Raw genomic sequence first — 23,637 nt, 5'->3', positions numbered from 1 at the left:
GACCAACCCACAACCCTTTCTGCTTTCCTTTGCCCATGCTCTGATTTCCAGGAGGGCTATGTATCTCTTCCTGAGAAATGAGTTCTGGCCACCCCAGTGGTTGGCGTCCCCTTTCATCCAGCACTAGCTCCCATCATCCATTGCTGGAGTTCAGCTTCCACCCTTCCTCCTCAGAGTGATTTCTGTTTGCTTCACCCACAGGTTCCAGCATGAACGGCCTGGAGGAGCCCAGCATCGCCAAGAGGCTGAGGGGGACCCCTGAGAGGATCGAGCTGGAGAACTACCGCCGGTCTGTAAGGCAGGTCGAGGAGCTGGAGGAAGTGCCCGAGGAGACGCAAGCCGAGCACAACCTGAGCAGCGTCTTAGACAAGGGCACCGAAGAGGATGCGGCCAGCAGGTCAGTCGATGCCCAGGGTTTACCTGGCTGTGGGGTTCCTGGGCCAGTGGCCTTAGGAGCTCTCCAGACTCAGCTGGCAGCAAAGGCGCCCGATGAGCAAGGGAACAGGAGCCGGTGTGATTGGCTTGGAATCTCAGTTCTTCTGCCTCTCAGCTGGGAAGCCTTAGGCAAGTCCCTCCGTTTGCTCATCCCCAATGAACCACCACTAGTGTCTTCCTCATAATCAGCGTGAAGGTTAAGGAGCAGATGGGAACACGGTATTTAAAATGGTCCTTAGCGTGTCTCAGCATTTGGCGTTTCCTCTGGGTGCTGCTGACCTGTATGTGTTTGTGAGGATCCTAGGGATGGATGCGGGTTGCAGGTTTTGTCCCGCTGTAGTGGGGGAACTGACAGTAACTTTTCCCTGTTGCCCTGTGATCCATCCTGCCTATGTCATCAAGATCCTGGCCTCAAAATCAAGGTCAGCTATGATTGCTATGTAATTCTTAAGTCTAGAGCAGTGTAGCTAGCCTGTCACTAGGTGGAGCAGGGCTTGAAAGGGTCACAACTCTGTAAGGTTTCCTGAGCGCAGCCCACTTCTCTGGCCCTTTGGGAATCCTTGAAAAGGTAGGTCACCCTTATGACCCACCAGTTGTTGCTTACAAGTCTGCAGGAGGGGAAAGACCTTCACAGGAAGGAAGGCAAGCCAAAACCAGCATGCCCTCACGGAGCAGGTGCTACCACAGAGGACACCAGGCTTGGAGTAGGGGTGACTTGGCTGTAGGTTCCTCTAAAGCCTTAAGGAAGCGACCTCACCTCTCTGGGGCTCTTAAGGCCTCCTGTGGGTAAAGAGAGGGACAGAAACCTTGGCTGCCAGGGGCCACACACAAGAGGTGTCTGGCTTTGCCAGTCAGTGTGCGACCAAGTATGCATCCTGTCACCCCAGCAGTAGAGGAGGGTGTGAGGACAACAGCCTCCCCACCCCACCCCCACCCCCGTGCCGAGGGTGCTTGGCTCATGCAGAGCTGAGGTACTAGACCAAGAACTGTCTCTTAGAGGTGATAGGCAGACGTATCTCGATTAGACAGCCTCGAGAAATGTTTCCCAGTGCGCGTCTCTGCGCAGAGCAGCTTCCACCTGCATTCCAGCAGAAAGATCTGGGGTGGGCGCTGTGATGAAGTGCCCCGCGGGCTGGCCCCACAGACAGCCCCCCTTGCTGGTTCAGTTCCAGAGTTTTTGTCAGCCTCAAGCTATGGTCACAGAACTGCAACCTGTCCAGAGTGCCCATGAGGACACTGCTACACTCCTGCCCTCGGGTGGAAGAGAGCCATCAGCTCTCATTCCCAGCCCCACAGTTCTGCCAAGAGCATTGATTATCCCTTGAACAGAGCAGGTGGCTTAGCCCTGGATTGAATAGGGGATCAAATATGAAATCAGCATCTATCGAATACAAAAATGCCCATCTAAATTCTTTTACGGGAAGAAGAAAAACACAAGAGCTTAGGTATGGTGTGACTCCCTGGGAATATATTTACATGATCAAACCCTATCCTTGGCACTGCAAAAATAAATAAAAGGTCTTTTACTAAAAATGGAAAAACAAGCTGGGTGTGGTGGCACACTCCTTTAATCCCAGCACTTGGGAGGCAGAGGCAGGTGGATCTCCATGAGTTCGAGGCCAGCCTGGTCTACAAAGTGAATCCAGGACAGCCAAGGGTACACAGAAAAACCCTGTCTCAAAAAACCAAAATACATGAGAGAGGGAATTTGCTAGTCCAGCCAGGAGCTTGTTCTCCACCAATTCAGAGAATTTGGCTCAGCCATCTCTGTTGTGCAGTGTGGTGTGATATTTTAGAACTTGGCCATGGAATCGGACTCAGCTCGGAAGCCCAGCTCTACCAGGCACTGGCTATAGGCAGATCACTTATCTTGTGTGCCTCAGTTTCCCCATCTGAAAAGGCCTTTATATGTCACAAGTTTATTATGAACATTACAATGAATGAATGCCTGGCACCCAGTGGTCACCAAGGTAGTGTCAGCAGTAACTGTCACTACTCACACATCCATCGCAGTGCAGTACCCATCTTGAGCGGAGTAGGCCAGGGGTACGGGTGTTGGCTTCCATCGCCAGGTGGGTTAAGAGCCAGAACCTGATTGGCTCAAGCTTACCCTGCCTCAGGCACTGCATCAGCTTCTGTATCATAGCTACCTGTGTAGCAGGTGGCCAGGCTGAGGGCCAGTTCTGCTCTTCTGGGGTATCGCCTGAGAGCCTTGCTTTCAGTGATAATGCTGGTGTCAACAGCAGCTGTGGATACTGGTTCCCAGGGTATCTGGGGTCTGCGGGACTAGAGGACATACTGGGAAATTTGTACCATCACCTCATGGCTCAGTTCACATAGCACCTACAAGTCCTAAGCCATGTCACAGACCCTTGACAAGGTCTTAACAGCTTTCTAACTTCTGGGAAGGAAGTCTCCAGGTGGCACTTTCAGAGTGTGTGTGCATACGCGCACACGTGCTTGTGCGTGTATGTGCATACATATATGTCTGTGTGTACCTGTGTGTGTGTGCACCTTCATGTGTGTGTGTGTGTCTGTCTCTCTGTGTGTGCATGTGTGTCTGTGTGTGTCTGTGCATGTTTGTGTGTGTCTGTGCATGTTTGTGTGTGCTCGCGCGCGCGCGCGTGTGTGTGTGTGTGTGTGTGTGTGTGTCTGTGTCTGTGTGTGTGCTCATGTGTGTCTGTGTGTGTCTGTGCATGTTTGTGTGTGCTCGCATGCGTGTGTGTGTGTCTGTGTCTGTGTTGGGGTGGGAGGGAAAACTAACCCCACATCTAGGAAGGCGTAGCCTGTGAACAGCCCAGCTGCTATGTTCCTCATTACCTGCTCTGCTAGTTCTAAAGAACACTCAGAGGCTGGAGAGACGGTTCAGTGGTTAAGACCACTGTTGCTCTTGCAGAGGACCCAGGTTTGATTCTCAGCACCCATATCGGGGCTCAAACCCTCTAGAACTCCTGACGCAGGGGATCTGATGTCCTTGCCTGGCTTCCTTGGTCATGTCATGGACAAATACTTGAGTAATACATCCGTAATGAAATAAAACAAATATTTTTTTTAAAAAAGAAAAGAAAAAAATTGATAAATCTTTAAAAAAAGTCAATGAGCCCCTGGAGCAAACACATTACTTTTGCAGATGGGCCAGTCAGGGTTTCAGAGGACTCCCCAAAGTTGATGGCACCAGCAGAGTAACAAGAAGAAAAGCCACTCTCGGAGCAGGCCATGAATAAACAGGAATCCCTCTCTGCCGTCAGCCCCTTTTCCAGCAGAGGCAGGAATGCAAGTCCTGGCTGATAGTGGTGCCTGGTAAAGAACAGCAGGTGCCTTCTTTGGTCCCCTGCTTGGCAGCACAGTATTGTCAGGGCCAGTGGGACCCCGGGGCGTGGTGGAGCAGACTGCAGGTGCTGAGGAGAAGCTTAACCTGAGAGTCAAAGCCATTCTCCGCTTCCTGTTTCCCTCCTAAGGCAGTGGGAAGGAGCTGAGGGTGTACTTCGGTTGGTAGAGTGCTTGCCTAACACACATAGAACCCTGGATTTCATCCCAGACACTGCAGTCCTGTGCTGATGTAATCCCAGCACTCGGGAGGTGGAGGCCAAAGTCAGAAGTTCAGGTGGTGCATCCCTTTAATCCCAGCACTCAGGAGGCAGAGGCAGGCAGATCTCTGTGAGTTTGAGGCCAGCCTGGTCTACAGAGTGAGTTCAGGACAGCCAAGGCTGTCTGTCCAAGAAACCCTGTCTCGGAAAAAAAAGAAGGAAAGAAAGAAATAGGGTGAGGAGGAAAAGAAAAGAGGGAAAGAGAGGACCCCAGGGAGTTGGCACAGAACTCAGTAAGATCCATCTTCTCAGAGCTGTGCATCTAGACCAAATTCCTGCACATACCACCACCCTGACTCCTGCTGAGTTCCGGGGGGAGCACTGGAAAGCTCGCGCTCAGGGCTGGGAATCCTGATTCCCTTAGGTCTTAGTTAGACACGCTCAGATGTGAGACTAGCTGGGCTGCAGAGCGGCCATGTGGCTAAGGGAGGGAGCCCAGAGGGAGCCCTGAAAGATCCTCATTGTTTTTAACCTCCATATTTGAGATGGTGTCTCACTCAGTTGTCCAAGCTGGCCTTAAACTCACTATGTAACGTCAGCAGGCCTTTAACCTGGTACTCCCTGACCTCAGCCTTCTGGCTCCCATCCCTCCCTAGGAGGCTGTACCCCTTTGTTGGAAGGAAGAAAGGTGGATTTTTTTTAATGCTTTTTTTTTTTTTTTTTTTTTTTTTTTTTGCTACTGTTTGGATCCTTATCACTTAAAATGTGTCCGTGCTGTAGTACAAAGGGGTCCACCCTTCTGCGGGCTCCTCCCCTCTAGTCTCAAGAAGCCAGGACCTGAGGTTCAGGTGCCTGGGTAAACAGGGGGGACCTACAGTGAGCCTGGAGCCTGGGGGCGTAGCTCTGAGGTACCTGCTTGCCAGGCATGCACGAGGCCCTGGGTTTACACCTTGAATCTCATGTGACATAGGAGCTGGGCAGCCCTCAAACTGGCCCTAAGGTCCTGTGACAGGGCTAGTCTGAAAGACGCTTCTACCGGCTCCCGTGGGCTCCTCTCCCTGCAGTTATGGAGGCTGCTTTGCAGGCGCAAATAGAAATGCTTCTTGTAAGCGCTTTTGCTCACAGCTCGTAGAGGAAAGGGGGCTGACCTTTCCGCTCTCCTTGTCACACTTTCACAATCCCCTGCGCTGTCACGAACCAGCTGGAGTGGCACTAACAGCCATCATGGCAACGTCATTGTCCCCATCACAGAGGGATGAATTCATCACCAGATTATGCCCTGTACATCCATGCATAAGGATGAGGTCAGGCTCCACTGAGGCCCCTCTCCTGGGAAGTCTAGCATGGTCCCTCCTAGCCTGTCTAGACAAGCCGTGGGACACACTGAGCCGTGGTGGAGGGACAGAAAATCTAAAATGAGTGCAGAAGTCTCCATGTCCCTCCTTCAGACGTAAGCAAGGTAAGTGGCAGTCCCAGCGCACTTCATTAATGAGGAAGCAAACTAGTGAAAAGCCGGAAGTGGAGAAACATGGGGCATTCAGGGTAATGGCGGGAAATGTTCACAGCTCAGGCGCCAGGCTTTCCATCATGTCTATTTTATTTTTCCTCTTTTCGTGTGTGTGTGTGTGTGTGTGTGTGTGTGTGTGTGTGTGTGTGTGTGTTTGTTTGTTTATTTTTAAGACAGGGTTTCTCTGTGTAGCCTTGGCTGTACTGGACTCCCTTTGTAGACCACGCTGGCCTCACACTCACAGCAATCTGCCTCCCAAGTGCTGGGATTAAAGGTGTGCACCACCACACCTGGCTCTTGTGTGTTTTTGAGACATGGCCTCACTTTATAGCCCTGGCTGGCCTGAAACGGGCTAGCTTTGAACATGTTGTGACCTTCATCTCTGCCTCCCAAGTTCTGGCATTGAAGGCATGCACCACCATACCTGGCCAAACTCTGAGATTCACACTTTAAACCATCTCTTCCTGGGTCACCTTTGCCGTTCGCAGTAGTCAGAGAGTGTGCTGGACGCAGAAGACTCCACCGCCCTAGCTGAGTGGCTGAGTTGTGGCAGGTCTCGGAATGTTCTTTGAGCAGTGTGTGGTAGTGCACACCTATAACCCCAGCACTCAAGATGACTGAGGATTTGGGCCAGCCTGGGCTACATAGTGAGACCCTGTCTCAGGGGAAAAAGAAAAGTCATGAATGAATGAGAGTGTGGAAGTGAGTGGACAGTGTAAGAATAATGACCATCTGGGTGAGATTCCTAGCCTTCACCACATACCTGGGAGACTGGCATCACATAGCCTGCCTGTCAAGGACCACAGTTCCAACAGCTCATCTGCTTGAGAGGGACTCAGAACTTGCTGGAAGCTGGCCTGCACGTGGCTAGGGCCTATCAAAGTGGGGGGAAGAAGAGGCAGGGTGGGGGTGCGTATCGACAGCAGTAGATGACAGTGTGTCCCTGTGAGAAGTTTGCCAGGAGCACTATGAGACTCGGCCGCCTGAGAGGGACTCAGAACTTGCTGGAAGCCGTTGTGCTCTGCTACGGCCTATACTGAGGGGGAAGGATGCAGAGGCTTAGGACTCAACCGTGGAAAGAGTGCCCTCATGGTAGAGTCCAGGAAGCAGCCAGACTCAGCTTCAATTGCCCTGCTCCTGGGGAGGCAGGACAGCAGCTTCCTGGCCTAGTTTCCGAGTGTGACATCACACTCACGCAGACCTGGCGCTTTGGAGTTTTTATTGGGACTCCGTTATGTACACAGTGATTTTTGATAGTCCATGTGGTTGATCTAGTCTTTAGGTCAACCTGACGCACCCCCTCCCTCTGCTTTCCCCTGATTTGGGGGAGTCGGCGGGGAGGGTGGCCAGTCCCTATATTTAGACCGAGTGTGGCCAGACTTCACCATTATTTACTCCCGTCAGACAGACAGCTCTCCAAATGAGCACTGTTGCCTGCCTTCCATTGTGTGCTTTGACTTCACTGCCACATACAAAGGGGCCGTGAGGAGCTAACCCTCAGCTAACACCACCTTCCCAGGAAGCCACCACACTCCTCCCCTCCTCCCCACCCCCATCCCCCATGGAGCCTGGGTCCAGAGTTGAGTCCTGCACTTTCATTTTAAAGGCAGGTTTTTCTCTAGACTGAGTCTCCCAGCTCGGTCACCTCTTTAGCAGAGCCACATGTGACTGCATCCTGCACGTCATACGACGTCCTTGTCGGGGCCCGAAGCAGAGCGGAGGTCGTGTTTTTGCCTTTGCAGAAGTTAATAAATGTAGCACTACTTTCATCCCAAGCTGAGCTGGCCTTGTGCTGTGAAGCGAACAGGCTGGGGGAAATGAGGGGTGACCCTGGGAGGTGGGGCCTTTCCTAGGGTTCCTGCCATACCTGTGCTGGGTGCGGGGCCCTTACTGTGTTTCACCAGCATGGCATGCTCTATAGAGTACCTTAAACACAGAGAATGGGATCCTCAGCCCCTCCTACACACACACACACACACACACACACACACAAACTGCCTACCAGTTTAGCCTCTTGGTACGTCTTTCCCATCTCTACCCACCCATGGTTCTCACTGGAAGCTTATAGCCAATTTGTATTGATTCCAATTGAGCTCTGCCAGCCAAGCAATGCTGCATAGTGAGTAGCCACTGTGCCTCTCGGGTCACATTGTCCCCACATGGGTCTGCATCGGTATTGTACATCTGTCCGTCATCCTGCTCCATTGGTGCGTTCTTTCTTGTCCCTTTGCTGGTTGGGGAAGGATGGCCACCTGACCTGCTTCCTCTCCTTGCTTTGTTGAAAACTGCTGCTTGTGACTGCAGCTCCGAACCTTCTTCCTTCCTTCACTCAGGCCGTGTGACTTCTTTTCTCTCAGCAGTTCTGAGTCTGAGATGGAGGAGGAGGAGGAAGAGGAAGATGAAGATGACCAGCTCCCCACCTCCGACCTGGGCGGGGTTCCCTGGAAGGAGGCAGTGAGGATTCACGCCCTTCTAAAGGGCAGGAGTGAAGAGGAGCTAGAGGCCTCCAAGAACTTGGAGCCTGAGGAAGAGGAGGAATATGAAGACGAGGAAGAGGAGGAAGACTATGATGAAGAGGAAGAGGAGGAGTCCAGCGAAGGTCAGAACCATCTCCTGTAGTCCCGGCCCATCCGGCCTCCCACCCCTTCAGGTGTTTTCCAGTGTGAGTGTAAGAGGGTCGCATAGACATCAGAGCCTGGATGCGCCCTCAGGGCCTGAGGTTTTTTCTGGCCCTCACTTAGGTAGAACAGAGGAAAGATGCAGTGTCTGCCAAGCTGAGAAAAAACATCCCTCGTGTTCAAGGGCTCGTCTGAGCACCATGTCCAGATTAAGTCGCTGTCACTTTTTCATGTTATCTTTTTTATTTCCCTTTGGCTTCGTGTAGAACTTCATTTTAATAAGACAGAGAAAGTTGGCTCCTCCAAGTCGCCTAATGGTGCTGGGGATCTGTGATCTTAGGTGCTCAGGAGACTAGCTCCAGCCACAACTAGTCAGTAACCTTTGGGGCCTGCAGAAAGCTCATTTGAGTATCTAGCCATCCGACTGCTAAAACTCCTCTTTCCTTGGCCTTGAGATTTTTCTGTCCAGCCCCCTGTCTGGCTGTGACCTGAAGGCATAAGGAACTTGGCTGTGATGAGACCCTCACCTCCACCCCTCTCCCACTGCAGAGGGCCCCCCCAAGGATGGTAAGGAGGGAGTCTCGACTGCAGCCAGGAGGTCTGACTCCCCAAGGAGAGCCGTGCTCACTTCCCAGGGGATCACAGAGCCAAAGGAGGGGTTCCTCCAGCGTCAGAGTTATGGGTTAAATTCCAGGCAGCGTGGGCACAGAGCCTTAGCTCTCAATGGCGACGTTGCTTGTCTTGGGACTCTGTGTGCTCGCTGCCCTGGACCATCCCAGTGTGCTCAGGGTCAGCACACTTGGTGGTATTTCAGCACCTTCCCCAGAGAGCATCGTCTCTCACCCTCCTCCACTGACTCCTCCGAAGGCCAAAGTGGAATCTAGGCTGACACGCTGAGGTGCATGAGTCATGAAGAAGGAATGTGCTAGAGAGAGCCTGGCATTGGCCAGAGTGTGTGGCTTGTCTCTTCTGTCATGTCTGCAGTACCAAGCTGGCCCACAGTCTCCTTGTGTTCACATTTGTCAGACTGAGCCCATCCCCTTCAGCGCTCCCACAGGGAAAGGTACTCAGTGTGAGTCATGAGATGCCATTCTCTCCTAGTGATGTTGAGTACTTAGCAGCTTTTAGCCCCAACACAATTATGGGAGAGTTTATCCCACCGTCTTAACTTCCCATGCTGGGTAGGTCACAGCACAGTCAGCCAAGCCCCTGGATGGTCCATTGTCCCCAGCGTGCAGTGCTTGTTTGGGGCTGCAGACCTGAATGCCCACGTGGACAAGGGCAGGACAGTCTTGCTTGCAGCTGGGATAACTCTGCTCTCTGTTCTCTTTCCTCCCTCCATTCCCTTCTCCACTTGGTCCCCCTGTGGGATTCTTGGTGCTGTCTATGGGTGTCTGGCTCCCCCTGCTGTAGAAGGGGAGTATTGCCCCTGGGACAGAGAACAACTCCAAGGCCAGTGGCTCCAGCATCTCTCAAAGGAAGAAGAAATGGGTACATGTGAAGGTACCCGCTTTGCCCGCTGCCCATCTCCACCCCGGCTCCCAAACAGCCATCCAAAATCTGCCTCCAAGAGCAGGTCCCACATGGAATAGGTCTTTTTTGCTTAAAGCTGCTCTCCAGCCTAGCTGGGTACCTGTCCCTGACCTGGCCTCCCCAGACAGACAAAGCACAGACTGGCACATGAGTCAACAGATTTGTAGAGGACAGAGGTCAAGGCTTATGGAATGTGGCCCCACCTCTGTCCCTGTAGCTTTTGCTCTCAATTCCCTTGATCCAGTTAAACCTCACTGCCCAGCCATAATTCTTCAGTCTATCCCCCAGCGTGTCCACACTGCTGATGCTGCCCCCTCCCCAACCCCCCCACACCCACCCACCCCCACAAGGCTGCAAGTGTTGGCAGAAGGCAGAGCTGTGCTTAGAAAAGACTCAACTCTTCCCTCTGTTGCTTAGAAGCCAGAGAAAGGAGCATCCTTTTTCTCTGTCTCACCCTCCCAGTTTGCCGGGACACCTAAGCTGGTTTGCTGTGGTCCAGCCCTTGCCAGCACCATCTGGGCAGACGAACTCTGGGAATCCGTAGAGATTAGAAAGAGAGTACATGGGGCCAGCTCCCCATATCACACAACAGTTTAGCATCCACATAACAGGCGTCACTTGGTCTTTGACACGCTATGTTACAGAGCTGCCCCGGTGGGTGGCGGCAGGTGGTGTCCAGCCAGGGGTGTCAAGGGGAGGAGGAACATACAGTCCCAGATGGAAGCCGGCTTCTGGAGGAAGCCGGATACAGAGTCCTTCAGATCCGTGGTACCTGCTCTTACTGCCTGATGGCTGCCCTCCCTTCTCGGTGCCCACCCCCAATGCTACTTAGTTACTGGCTGCCCCTTTATCTTAACCCTCCCGTGTGGCATGATCCAAGCACTAATCATAGGGTCCTGCGGAGCAGGGGCTGCATGGGAGCTCCAGGGGGCGCTGGTGAGTTCTTACTTAGCCAAGAGGCAAATCTCAGGCCCCATGGGGTCAGAGGCCTTCTGGTGGGGGTTTGTAAGGAAGGGCCTCTCACCCAACAGTAGGGCAGAGGTTTTGGTCTCACTCCTGCCTGAATGCTGGAGTTCCAGATCTCACAGGACAGATCTCTGCTTGTCTTCTAGCTGCCGCCTGTCCCCCCACCCTCCCTCAATGACCACGTCCCCCATGTCAGTGCCCCTGCCATAGCGCCAGCATGCAGCATGTGGCCCCTGGACAAAGGGCTTTTTCCTCCTCAGCAGCAGCTTTACTGCAGAGGGTTAAAAAAAAAAAAAAAAAAAAAGTCCCAGAAAAGAACGCATCTCATCTGTCCTGGTTAGTTGCCTGGCTCCTGGCAGGGCGCCACCATCCTTGCCCACCTGTGACTGACAGGAAGAGTGTCCTCAGGACCCGGTGCTGTGCTAGCTAACTGCCATGTCCTTGAGACCCTGGATTGACAGTCCTACGGGGTGAGGGTCATACATACGTGAGGGTCACCTGGCCTGTTCTGCCCTGGGCAATGTGGTCCCGGATCCATTTCACAATAGAGATGAGAAATTCCTTCTAATTCGGAGGTGAAGTGTGTGGACTTCACTGAACTGAGAAACATATGCAAAGCTTAAAAATGACTAAATCATGTGTGTGCGCGGGCGTGTGTGCGTGCGTGCGTGCGTGTGTTCTCAGTCTTTACCTCTTTCTGATTCCAACCAGCCCTGGCAAACACTGTAACTTTGTTTCTCTTTCCTGTGCTGTCTCGTCCCCTCCTTCCCTTGACTGTTCACTTTGCCCTCCTGTCCTCCCTGCACCTCCTTCCTGGGGACCTGGCGCCCTAGCTGGGAGCAACAGGCTGCAACAGATCATAACCACGGCAGATCCCTTGGCCATCCAGGCTGATGTGCACTGGACACACATCCGTGAGAGAGAGGCGGAGGAGAGGATGCTCCCTACCTCCGAGTCCTCCACTTCCAGAGGTAACTGCTTTGAGCCCCATTTGTCATGTGCATCCTGAGCACCCACCCCAGGGCCCCTCCTGTGGCTGCAGAGGTGCTGTTCGCTGGGGGAACACTGTCCTTGGTTCTCATTCAAGGATAGGTAGAGTTCTCTGAACGGTGAGGTTGCTGGCTCTGTCGCTACCAATGCAAGACAAGAGGGCCTGACTAACAGGCCCTAGAATCTGCCGTCTTCTGCTTTTCCCAGTAGGGTATTCTTTATTCCTCTTCAGAGTGTGTTGGCAGAGCGGGTGCCGCATGAGTGTGTTGCGGGACCAGAGAGGGGAACGTAATTAGAAGTGAAAGTAAGAAGTACGTCAGGGGCCTCCTGTGTCACTGTGTCATGTTCAACTCCAAGTTCTAAGTGAAGTGGTTTGTTTGTTTGTTTGTTTGTTTGTTTGAAACAGGATCTCACTATGTATCCTTGGCTGGCCTGGAACGTCCTGTGTAGACCAGGCTGGCCTTGGATTCACAGAGACCTGCCCTCTTCTGCCTTCTGAGTCCTGGGATTAAAGGTGTGCACCGCCATACCTGGCCTTCTTTTCTTCTTTCCTTCCTTCCTTTCTTTTTCTTTCTTTCCATCTTTCTTCCTTTCTTATTTTTTAAAGACAGTCTCCCTAAGCTAGCCAGGCTGGCTTTGAACTCAGGTTCCTCGTGCCTCAGCCTCCAGAGTGGCCGGCCTTACAGCTGTACCTCCCCTCCTCCTCCCACCCCATGTCCAGCCTCTGGCTTCTTCTAAGGAGTAGCAATAAAAATAACGTAAGACCCACTTAGAGGTGTGGTGTCCATAGGTCAGTCTCTTTGGCCACCTGTCTTCCACGTAGGCATCCTTGGTAGCATCACCTTCTCCGGCTCATGTGGTGCCACCCAGAGCTACCTGCCCTGTGAGGCTCTAAATCTACACAGGGTCACTTCCGGTCCGTGGGAAAACTTGGGCTTTCGTGTGACAGGTTCTAATCCTCTAGGACATCAAGATGATCGGCAAGACGAGGACAAGGGCAGCTCGACAGCCCTAGCCACAGCTGCCCTCTCTCTGGTTCTGTCTTCTCTCCTCATCCCAAAGACCTGTCACATGGGCCAACATCGGATCACACGCAGACACACAGGCACGCACGCACGTACACACACTCACACACACCCTGTGTCGGTGCCAGATGGCTCTCGGTCCCCTCTGTTCTGAATTTTAGGACTGACTTCATCTCTCCCTGATGAGAACATACCAATGTCTATCTAACATTGCATTTATCATCTGTTTTAAATTCAGTGACCTGCCTTCCCTCCGTACGCCGCGCAGCAGTGCAGGCCTGGCTGGAGACTGTCTCCGGAGGTAGTCTGGTGATATGCGACACATCCCCATCCCCCCCCCCCCCCATTCATTATAACCTCTTTCTTTAGGCAGCTCGGCTGGCGCCTTAACTCTAGGACTCAGCTCCTGTCGCTGGTGCATGCGAGGGCAGAGCCGGTGGGCGGGGTTTGTGCATGCTTAGTCAGGCAGCCCACCTGTGCATGGACCAGAAATGCATTTCTCCCATCCTAAGGCAGACTGGAGACCAACAGTGGAGGCAGGGTGGAGTCACACCATTTAAAGCATTAGTTAGCAGTCGGATAGGAAACCCGAGGTAAAAGAAAGATTTTTATGCTGAAGTTTTAAACCTATAGATGAAGGTGGGTAAGCAGTGGACGTGGAGTGAAATGAGAGACTGTCCCACACGCCTACCAGTGTGTCAGACGAGCAGTCGAAACAGGAATCTGTGGAAAGTTTGCCTAAGAGAAGAGGCAAGGACTGGTAGGCATTGCTAAGCCGTACAAGATATAGCCAGGTGGCATTGGAACGGATCCCCAGAGTAAGCTACAGAGTCTTTTTCAGCACACAGGCCAAAGGCAACCTATTCCTCAAGGACAGATGCTTGGCCTTTGGGTAGGACAGTCCTTCCCACTGCAGGATGTCTTGTCCCTGGCTTCTGCCCTCAGTGCTGAGCTGTCTCCATCTAACCCCAGAAGCCCCAAGAAAGGAGACAGCACCAACCCATCCGACCCCCCGTTGAGAACCAGTGTCCTGGTGGTCACCCCTAGAACCAGCAGGGATGGTGCTGGTGGACCTTCCTTTACCACCTCCGCCCTCATGGACCTCACTAGCACCTGAAAGTAGATACATGTGGCAGGAGGGCCCACAGGTGGGAGAGGATGCAGAGTCTAGTGTGGCTAACCCTGAGCGAGCGATCACCGGTTAAGCTAGAGGAAGGAGGAACAGGGCTGAGGAGGAAGGATGTCCTAGCAGGCAGCAGAAATCAGTGGTGACTCCCGGCTTCCGTAGTGCGTGGCTCCTCACTTGTGTGGCTGCTTCCGGCACAGCGCTCCATATTAACAAGAACTCCATACCTCGGGTTCCATCGCTCTAGCCATGTCTCCGCACACATCCACTACTGCCGCACAACAGCACTCAAGTGTCTGCTTCTTGTTGTGTGTGAGATCATCATTTCTTTCAAGGTATTCCAAGGAGTGTAGGACCGCCCCCGCCCCCCTACACCCTTCCGACTCCACAGCAGATGTTTCTTAGTAGGAAAAACTATGGGACGGACCAAGAGACCAGGACCAGGCCAGGCTGGTTGGAGTCTAGGCCAGCCTGGGAAACCAGGGAGTAGTCTCCTTTGCGCTGCCTCCAGCTTTCTTGCCAGAGAGAGTGTGGTTAGCACCTCAATGGCAGGCATTCCAGCAAGCGCGCTAAGCACAGAGGCCTCTGGAATGGGCCCAGATTCTTTTTCCAGCGGCCTCTCCTTCTCCAACATGGCAGAGTACAGTGATGAGCTTCCCATCCCAGTACAAAGCTTAGCTTTGAAGTGGGACCCAGAGGTGTTGTTCAGTGGGTGTCTGCGTCCCCAGAGTCACAGTTACACCTTCTCTGGAGAATGTCTCCCATGAGTGGCCCAAAACGGTAAGATCACTGCAAGATTTTACACCTGTGGGAATAATGGAGGAGTTTCTCTCCGGTATCTGTCTCAGCAAATGCCATCGGCGTAGGAGAATGTCGTGGCACTGCCCACCCCCGGATTGCTCTGGTGTCTCAGAAGGAGCAGGGGGTGAAGCTCAGCATCCCAAGACTTTACTCAGGAGTACAGGCGCCTCTTCCTAAACCCTGAGCTGACCGCAGCTTTCCAAACCTGTCTCCAGCTTCAGCTTTGACAAAGCTCATCTGGGCATGGTGGTGCATGCCTTCCCTCAGGAGGCAGAGGCGGGTGGGTCTCTGAGTACAAGGCTGGCCTGGTCTACACAGCAAGTTCCAGGCCAACCAGAGCTACACAGTGAGACCTTGTCTTTAAAAAGATAAAATGAAATTCTTCATAGATTTAACTATCATCATTTTATGAATCACATGTTAAAAAGTAAGTGTACACTATAGAGAATTCAGTCAAAACTTAGAGAACTGCCTCCTCCTTCAGCAAGAAATACAGCATTCCCAGAATCTTCAGGGTGCCTCTTCCTACTTATGGTCACTCCGTAGTACCACGCCCTAAGCGAGCCTCTTCCTCAAGTTTTGCCATCACCTGAGCTCAGTGGCCCATGCTGACTTGCAGCACAGCTAGTAGGCTGACCTGGCCTCTCCCATTGCCCTCAGCTTCGAGAAAATCCAAATGTGCTTTGATGCTTTGTTCCATGGAAATCAAAAGTATTGCCCTCCGGCTGACAGCATCCTGAGGCAGAGCGTCTGTCTTCTCTGCTCTGCTTCTGTACTGTCCGTGTCCACCTCAGGAGAGATGGAGCAGATGAGTGCCTTCCTTGGTTTTGCAACCCAAAAGAGCAATTCTTGAATCCAGAAAAGGAACTTTTTTTTTTTTAAAGACAAGGTTTCTCTGTGAAATAGCCCTGGCTGTCCTGTAACTTACTTTTGTGGACCAGGCTGGCCTCAAATTCACAGAGATCCGCCTGCCTCTGCCTCCCAAGCGCTGGGATTAAAGGTAGGTGCCACCACACGCAGAAGAAATGGAACTTTACGTAACTTTTCAGGTCCACTGTCCTGCCTTAACAAACTCCTCTAAGTTGTCTCCAGAAAAGCATTGGCCTCTCCGTGTGCCAATGCGGGTGAACAGCAGAGCCCTGTGTGAGTCGCTTGACCCTCAGGCCTAAGCTTTGTCACCTACAGGTGGCCATGAGAAACAGGGCCCTCTAGCTGGTACATGAAGTGGCCAGCACTGGGCCTGTATTGATGATGTCAGTGATGGCCTCACAGCATCCTTCGTTATGACCGACTTGAAGATCTCATAGCAACAGCCTCTGGGGGGGGAGGGAGGGAGAAGGTGATACTTCCAAGCTGGAAGCTGCTCTCCTACTTCCACTTGGCCCTACTAGAGTGGAGGAGTGGCTGTGGCACCCGTACTGCTTATAAAGTGCTTTCCATCCCTGTCCGGGGGGCCTCCCTTCTCCCCGTGGCCTATGCAGTGCTGCCTCCTTATGTCCTACATAGTGTTTGTCTGTCTGTCCTTTTCTTCCTGTTCTTGAAAGTCTCTGCTTTACAGCTCCTCTGGATGAGAATGATCTAGAAGAGGATGTGGACTCTGAGCCAGCAGAGACCGAAGGGGAAGCTGCAGAGGATGGAGACCCTGGAGACACTGGTGCTGAGCTGGATGGTATGGGGATCAGCCTCACTTCTCTACCTCTGTGACCTTTTACACTCTGGGGACAGGACCAGAGTGGATGGAACTCACCAAAGATACTTTACACCAAAAGTTTAGGGAGGCAGCCTTAGTGGTGGTGGTGGTTGTTGGGGGAGGGAAAGGGGGTCTGGGATTAGCAAAAGAAAGGGGAAGGTACTTCCACAGGCACCCCCAAAAAGGTTTTGTTTTTGTGTCATAGTCTCTTGTGTCATGGTCACTACATTTAAAAAGCAGACAAGCCAGGCTTGGTGGCACATGCCTGTAATCCCAGCACTTGGGAGGCAGAGGCAGGCAGATCACTGTGAGTTCAAGGCCAGCCTGGTCTACAAAGTGAGTCCAGGACAGTCAAGGCTACACAGAGAAACCCTGTCTCTGTGGGGGGGGGGGGGAGGCAACAAATGGGATGGGGAAGAGGGCACAGTGGGTAAAGTGCCCATTGATAGCAGGAGTGTCTGAAGTCAGCTACCTAATCCCCTTGTAAAAAACCAGTCATGGAGGAGGATGGAGAAGGGGGATGTCAGGAGCTCACTGGCCAAGCAGTTAAGCTGAAAGGCAAGCTCCAGGTTCAGGGTAACCTTGTCAAAAAGATGAGGTGAAGAGCGGTTGGGAAACACATAGTGTCAACCTCTGGCCCTCACACAGGTGAGAACACAAACGCCACACTCAGGAAGTAAGATGCTTTGTGTCAGATCTGCCTCTGGTAAGAGGCTTGGTTTGCAGGGGCTGCCAAGCCTGCTTCAAACCTCACGCCACAGTGGATCGCCCCATTGAGCAGTTCTCTAGGGAAGCAAGACACAGGAAAAGAACACACGCACTCCAGAGCTCCAGACGTCTTAAAGATTTGCATCTTGCCTACTTCCTCCAGATCAACACTGGTCTGATGACATCCCATCCGATGCCGAAACGGAACATCGCTTACAGTGCCAGGCCAAGGTGAAAGCAGGGCTGGAGCTGCGAGTGTCAGAAAATGAGGAAGAGAAGCCATCTGATACACCACAGCAAGAGGAGAGAGGTAGGGGGACAGGAGGAATGACTTCCAAAATGCCACAGACCACAGGGCCACGCTGGTAATGCTAGGTGAGGGTCGTCAGCGTAGAGCCTATGGGGCTTAGCGGCAGCCCCACCGGTCCCTGTCCTGGTCCTCGCCTGTCTGGGGCCACAGAAGTCTACAAGCAGCCTCAGCCAGTCGTACCTCTCCTTGGGTTGTTTAGAATCATTAGAAGACGGAAGGCATCAGAAAGCTGTGACCGAGTACAGCCTCCACACATAACGACCAGGGCCAGCTGCAGTTTGAGTAGTGCCTTCCTTGAGTCCCCTTGCCTGACTTTTTTTTTTTCCTAGCATAGCCTGAGGGCAGACCGAGGAGCACAGTGCACATTAGCCTACCCGAGCCCCTGCTCTCCTGCCTTAGCAGGGGGCTGCCTCTAGTGTGAGGCCCTCCATGGCACTGGCTGCTCCCTACTCCTGGTTTATGTAGAGCGGAAAGGGCTTAACTGCTGTGACAAACCCCTGTGTCCCTCCTTTTCAGGTCCTTCCCAAGTCTCCAGCCCCAGCCAGTCCCCTCAGAAGCAAGCTGTTCTGTTCTCCCCACCCCACAGCCCTGCGGCCGAGGTAAGTAGCATTGTTTAGGGGGGAGGTAGAGGGGCCAGTGGGAGCTTGGGACATTGAGGAGACATGACCCTATCTTAGGATCCATGATGTAAGCTCCACAAAGGGCTTACACAGACAGCCCTATAGCCACCTCATTTTGTGACATTTTTGAAAATTCCTGTCTTGTTCTGGGCAAGGCTTTTGATGCAGTGTGGGCTTCAGCGGCTACCTCAGTCCTTGTGGTGGGCAGGGTTATCTTTAAGTTGCTGCAATGATACTTATGCATGGATAGGTTTTAACAGGTATATTTTTCTTTATGTTAACTGTGTAATGAATGTGATAAATGAAGAATATGCGTGTCCAAGGTCCTTAGTCTGGGAAGTACCATGTGCGGAACAAACCTAGGAGTCAGAGCCCAGGCCTTGGTCTTTGAGGCTCCAGGCAGTGTGGCACAGTCCAGCAGCAATTAGACTGTGACGTGAGAAACACTGGGTGGGAGATAGAAGGGTCCGTGTGCGTCTCCGAGATTCCTCAGAGGGATGGTGTGTGGAGAGCAGGCTGTACAAAGCAACGACTTCTAAGTCGTCTCATGGCATTAGCCCCATGTTAGTCCCTCAGGGAACTGCAGGGCTCGAGGTGTTGTGGGTAGCGAGTTTGTTAGTGCCCTTGGCCAGTCAGTGTTCACGAGTGGACCAAGAAGCGCAGATGTGTGTGAGACGAATCAACCCTGAAAATTCAGGCAGTCCAAGCTAAGTGAGGAGGTTCTGCAAAGTTAGTAAGTAGAACAGAAAATGTAGAAGTAACTCCTGCAGCTCTTTAATAGGATGGAAGGGATTTTCTTGCAACAAGTGCAGGCCCTTTGAGAGAGAATGCTCCTGTCCCCAGGTAATGGCTACTGAAACCCTGTCTCTGAATCTCTGTTCTCTCCTTCCTGTGTAGAGGCCCCAGGTCTCCATTGCCACCAAGGTGAAGACCCCAGAGGAGCCCATTTTCCCTGCACCTCTGCTCCCCAAGGAAAAGCCCAAAGCCGAAACCCCTGAAGATCAGAAAGCTGGACACTCGCCCATCCGATCACAGCCTGTGGCCCTGCCGGAAGCCAGGACGCCTACCTCACCCACCAGCCGACAGCCCCCCGAGTCTCTGCTGGCCCCTCTCACCCCTCCCTCCACCCAGCTCCCCATCTGTTCCCAACCTCAGCCTTCCTCCGATGCTTCCATCCCATCACCCACCGAGTCCCCCATCCGCTTCCAGCCAGTTCCAGCCAAAACATCCACACCCCTGGCCCCAGTCCCTGTGAAGAGCCAAGGAGACCCCAAAGACAAACTAAGTGGCCCTCTGGCTGTTGAGGAGGCCCTGAAACGGAGCGATCTGGTGGAAGAGTTTTGGATGAAGAGTGCCGAGATCCGCCGCAGCCTGGGCCTTACTCCTGTGGACCGGAACAAGGGGCCGGAGCCCAGCCTCCCCTCGCCTGCCATTAAGCCAATATCCCTAAAATCCTACTCAGTTGACAAGTCGCCTCAGGATGAGGGGCTCAGCCTTCTGAAACCGCCACCTGTTCCTAAAAGGCTGGGCCTGCCAAAGTCAGCTGGCGACCAGCCCCCACTGCTGACCCCGAAGTCGCCCTCTGACAGGGAGCTGAGGAGCAACCAGGAGGAGCGCAGGGACCTGTCCAGCAGCTCGGGCCTGGGCCTCCATGGCAGCTCCTCCAACATGAAGACCTTGGGCAGCCAGAGCTTCAACACCTCGGACTCCACCATGCTCACCCCACCTTCCAGCCCACCCCCGCCCCCCCCCCCCAATGAGGAGCCTGCGACCCTGCGAAGGAAGCCCCATCAGACTCTAGAGAACAGGGAGGCCTCGGCTGTCCCACCTCCCCCTCCCGCCACGTTCATGCGGCCGCCACGGGAGCCAACCCAACCCCCCAGGGAGGAGGTTCGGAAGTCTTTTGTGGAGACTGTGGATGAGATCCCCTTTGCTGACGATGTGGAGGACACTTACGACGATAAGACTGAGGACTCGAGTCTGCAGGAGAAGTTCTTCACACCCCCTTCCTGCTGGTCCCGGTCAGAGAAGCTCCCGGCCAAGGAGAACGGGCGGCCCCCTCCCCTGGAGCGTGATGTGCAGCTGCAGAAAAGGGGCCTCCCTCTGGTCTCCGCAGAAGCCAAGGAGCTGGCCGAGGAGCGCATGCGAGCCCGGGAGAAGTCTGTGAAGAGCCAGGTACTGCGAGATGCCATGGCCAAACAGCTGAGCAGGATGCAGGCCATGGAGATGGCAGCCTCCAGGTCCCGGACAGCGCCATCCCAGGCCAAGGACCTAGGACCCGAGTCCACCAAGCGCCCAAGCCTCCGAGGCTCCCAGGAGCCCACCCTGAAGCATGAAGCTACCAGCGAAGAGGTCCTCTCCCCGCCATCAGACTCAGGAGGCCCCGATGGCTCTGTCACCTCATCTGAGGGCTCCAGTGGGAAGAGCAAGAAGAGGTCGTCCCTCTTCTCCCCCCGCAGGAACAAGAAAGAGAAGAAATCCAAAGGGGAAAGCCGGCCCCCAGAAAAACCCAGCCCCAGCCTCCCAGAGGACGTGGCAGCTAAGCCCAAGTCCCTGTGGAAGTCAGTCTTCTCTGGATACAAGAAGGACAAGAAGAAAAAGAGCGATGAAAAGTCCTGCTCCAGCACCCCGTCCAGTGGCGCCACAGTGGACTCCGGCCAGCACAGGGCATCTCCGATCGTGAGAACAGGTATGCATAGCCAAAGGATGCTCACGGGGTTGGGTGAGCAGTGCCTCCTTATCACTCGGTCCACAGAAGATTCATTTCACCACCACTACCCCTTGCCCCCTTTCCTGCCGCGCTGTTCCCACAAGGATTCTTAGGAGAAGGGAACAAGCCGTGCACACCTCAGCCTGATCCACTGCATGAAATAAGGTGAACGCCAACTTGAACCTCAGTTGGGTAGATCCCTGTGGTACCCTTCCCAGTCACACAACCCCCAAACATGGGCCTGATTTTGAGTGGAGCAGAGAACCCTGCCGAGGGGTCTTAAGCAGGTGTCTGGGTTGCCGTTTATCTGGTGTTGGCCCCTTGTCTTTGGGGACAAGCGCCTGTTTTCCTTGTGTGGGAAGAGAATCTTCCAGAGACCCGCCTGTGGCTGACCTCCTGTAGCATGGTTCCATGGGGTGCTGGCTGCTGTCTTTACTTGGCCTCTTCTCACCCCACAGAGCTGCACCTTCGGCGCCAGCTGAGTTTCTCAGAGGACTCAGACCTGTCCAGTGATGACATCCTTGAGAGGTCTTCCCAGAAGTCCAAGCGAGAGGTGGGTGGGCCCAGTCCCTGAAGGGCTTCAGAGAGCTGGTGGCAAAGTGCCGGTTCATTCTTTGATTAAGCAGCAGGTGGTGAAAGCTAGTCTAAAGCCTTGGTAGAGAGCCAGGGCCTGCTCTGGTCTCCTAGCAGGCAGACATTGGTGTGCTCTGCCAGGCCACAGCCAGGAGCAAAAGCCACCGAGAGGTCTCTCGGGCCTTTGAAATAAACAGCTAGGGACATTACCTCAGTCTGAAGAAGCCAGGGTACTCTGTGGGTTAGCAGCTTGCCCTGGGCAGTCATACCATGAGCAGTATCTGTCACGCCCAGACAATGGGAGTCACGCTGGGATGGCCTGGACACCAGGCATGGAGGGGAGATAGGCCAGTGGCTCCCTCAGGAATCGGCCTGGTCATGCTCACTCTGGTGATTTGTTCAATAGAGGGGACAGTGTTTAAGAATTGACCCTAAGGACTGGAGAGTTGGCTCAGTGGTTAAGAGCACTGTCTGCTCTTCCAAAGGTCCCGGGTTCAATTCCTAGCACCCACATGGCAGCTCACAACTGTCTGTAACTCCAGGATCCAACACCCTCACACCAATGCGCATAAATTAAAATTAAATTTAAAAAAATTAAAAAAAAAAAAAAAAGAATTGACCCTAAAGTAGCATTAGTCAGAGACACTGATGCCAGCTCATCCACTGGGGCACGGGCAACCAACCAGTGGCCATCCCCCTCCTGTACCTTTTGTGACATGGCTTCTGAAGGCTTGGGCTTAAGTCATCCCCTCCGTCAACAGCCTTGGACTGTAGACCAACCAGGGCAGGCTGCGGTAGCTCTGCACCTAACATGTGTCTCTTCATTTGTGGTCGTGTCTTCCTGTTTCAGGCCTGTCCTCCAGCCTGACTCAGTTCCTCTTTTACTAACTCAACAGATTAGAAAACAATCGGTTTACTCTTACCTCATTCTCCGTTCATCTGCATAGTCATTATGTCCTTCTAGAATGTCTCCCTAGACAGGATGGTAATTCTTCTCTACTGTCCTAATCACTGAGAACCACAGACCCCCCCTCTCCTCCTCCATCACCTGCAGCCAGGCCCCATTTGTTGCACCAGGAGTCTGAATGTAGGTGGGTATGCCTGCTGAGGTCTTCCAGGCAGTGACACTGGCACTGAGCCAAAGATGGTGTGTGGGTATGCACATGAGTTTCCACCGCACCCCAATACTAGCAACCCTGGAAGAGCCTAAGCAAAAGAGAATGTGGCCCAAAGTCTCCTATGCCTCCATGGCAAGCTTGCTCGTGTTGAGACAGTTCGTGTCACATTGGCCAAGTCTTCTATCTCTGTTTGCCATCATGGTCAAGTCACATGGCTTCTCCAAAGTTAATGTGCGACATTGTGCCACGATGGGGAGTGCTGGATGCCCCCACTCACTGGCTATGCCAAATCCATCCTCTTGGTATAAACCACCCATTGGCCACAAGCCTGAAGAGCAGAGGAATTCCCTCCTCCCTCCCTAGCAGTGTGAACAAGTCAGGCACAGATCCCTAGAACAGGACACTTTGTGTACCACTCACACTCCCTAGGGACAAGATCCTTCCCTGGTGGTCACATAGGGAAGGCTAAGGACACGCAGGGCCTGGGCAGTGGCAGGCATGGCTCTTACATCTCACCGAAGGAGGGCAGGGCATGGTATTTCTTAAAACATGGAACCCACTGGGCACGGTGATTCCATGTAGCTCTGACACTCAGGAGGCCGAGGTAGGATTACACAAATCCAAGGCCAGCCTGCGCTACCTAGTGAAACATAGCAAGACCTTGTCTCAAAAACACAGGTGGGAGCCAGCCGTGGTGGCTCATGCCTTTAATCCCAGCACTCGGGAGGCAGAGGGAGGCGGATCACTTGAGTTCGAGGCCAGCCTGGTTTGCAAAGTGAGTCCAGGACAGCCAGGGCTACACAAAGAAACCCTGTCTCAAAAAAAAAAAAAAAAAAAAAAAACCCACACGTGAGTGTGAGAAACAAATATGGACTCTAAGTGGGAAAGAAACCAAAGAAGAACAACCACAAAACTGTAAAGGAGGGCCGGGTGTGGTGGTGCATGCCTTTAATCCCAGCACTCGGGAGACAGAGGCAGATTGCCGTGAGTTTGAGGCCAGCCTGGTCTGCAAAGCGAGTCTAGGACAGCCAAGGCTGCACAGAGAAACCCTGTCTCGAAAAACCAAAAATGTAAAATTTAAAAATATCTGCAAAGGATTCTTTGCAACCTTTGGTTGATACTTAATGGTGAATAGCAAATATAATACGTACTGGGGTTTTTTTGTGTGTGCCATCATCAAATCAGTGTCAAGGGCCTAGCAGGTGACACTACGGTCACTGGGAAGATGCACCTATTCTGAGGAGGAAATGCATGCTGATGTTCCTAGAGACTGGGTGGGTCTCTGATGCCTAAAACCAATTCAGTGTGAAAGAGCGCGCAGTGTGAGGCTCATGCCCCTGTGCGTGCTGCGGCGCCGCCATCTGGGAATCCCGGTAAAGG

The 23,637-nt window shown here is 53.1% G+C and overlaps 1 protein-coding gene across 1 annotated transcript in view; it reads left to right on the top strand.

The window, feature by feature from the left end:
- Mical3 (microtubule associated monooxygenase, calponin and LIM domain containing 3) overlaps window positions 1-23,637 on the top strand; it is a 178,267-nt gene that overhangs the window by 132,385 nt on the left and 22,245 nt on the right. The window contains exons 20-27 of the mRNA XM_051155279.1: window positions 202-397; window positions 7,827-8,068; window positions 11,420-11,557; window positions 16,087-16,197; window positions 17,090-17,236; window positions 17,753-17,835; window positions 18,754-20,545; window positions 21,025-21,119. Of these exons, the coding sequence (XP_051011236.1) occupies window positions 202-397; window positions 7,827-8,068; window positions 11,420-11,557; window positions 16,087-16,197; window positions 17,090-17,236; window positions 17,753-17,835; window positions 18,754-20,545; window positions 21,025-21,119 (2,804 nt within the window). The remainder of the gene's footprint in view (window positions 1-201; window positions 398-7,826; window positions 8,069-11,419; window positions 11,558-16,086; window positions 16,198-17,089; window positions 17,237-17,752; window positions 17,836-18,753; window positions 20,546-21,024; window positions 21,120-23,637) is intronic.

Source organism: Acomys russatus, chromosome 13, assembly GCF_903995435.1.
Source record: "Acomys russatus chromosome 13, mAcoRus1.1, whole genome shotgun sequence".
Taxonomy (NCBI): Eukaryota; Metazoa; Chordata; class Mammalia; order Rodentia; family Muridae; genus Acomys; species Acomys russatus.
Note: the sequence above shows the minus strand (reverse complement) of the source record. Positions and strands in the feature narration are given on the sequence as shown.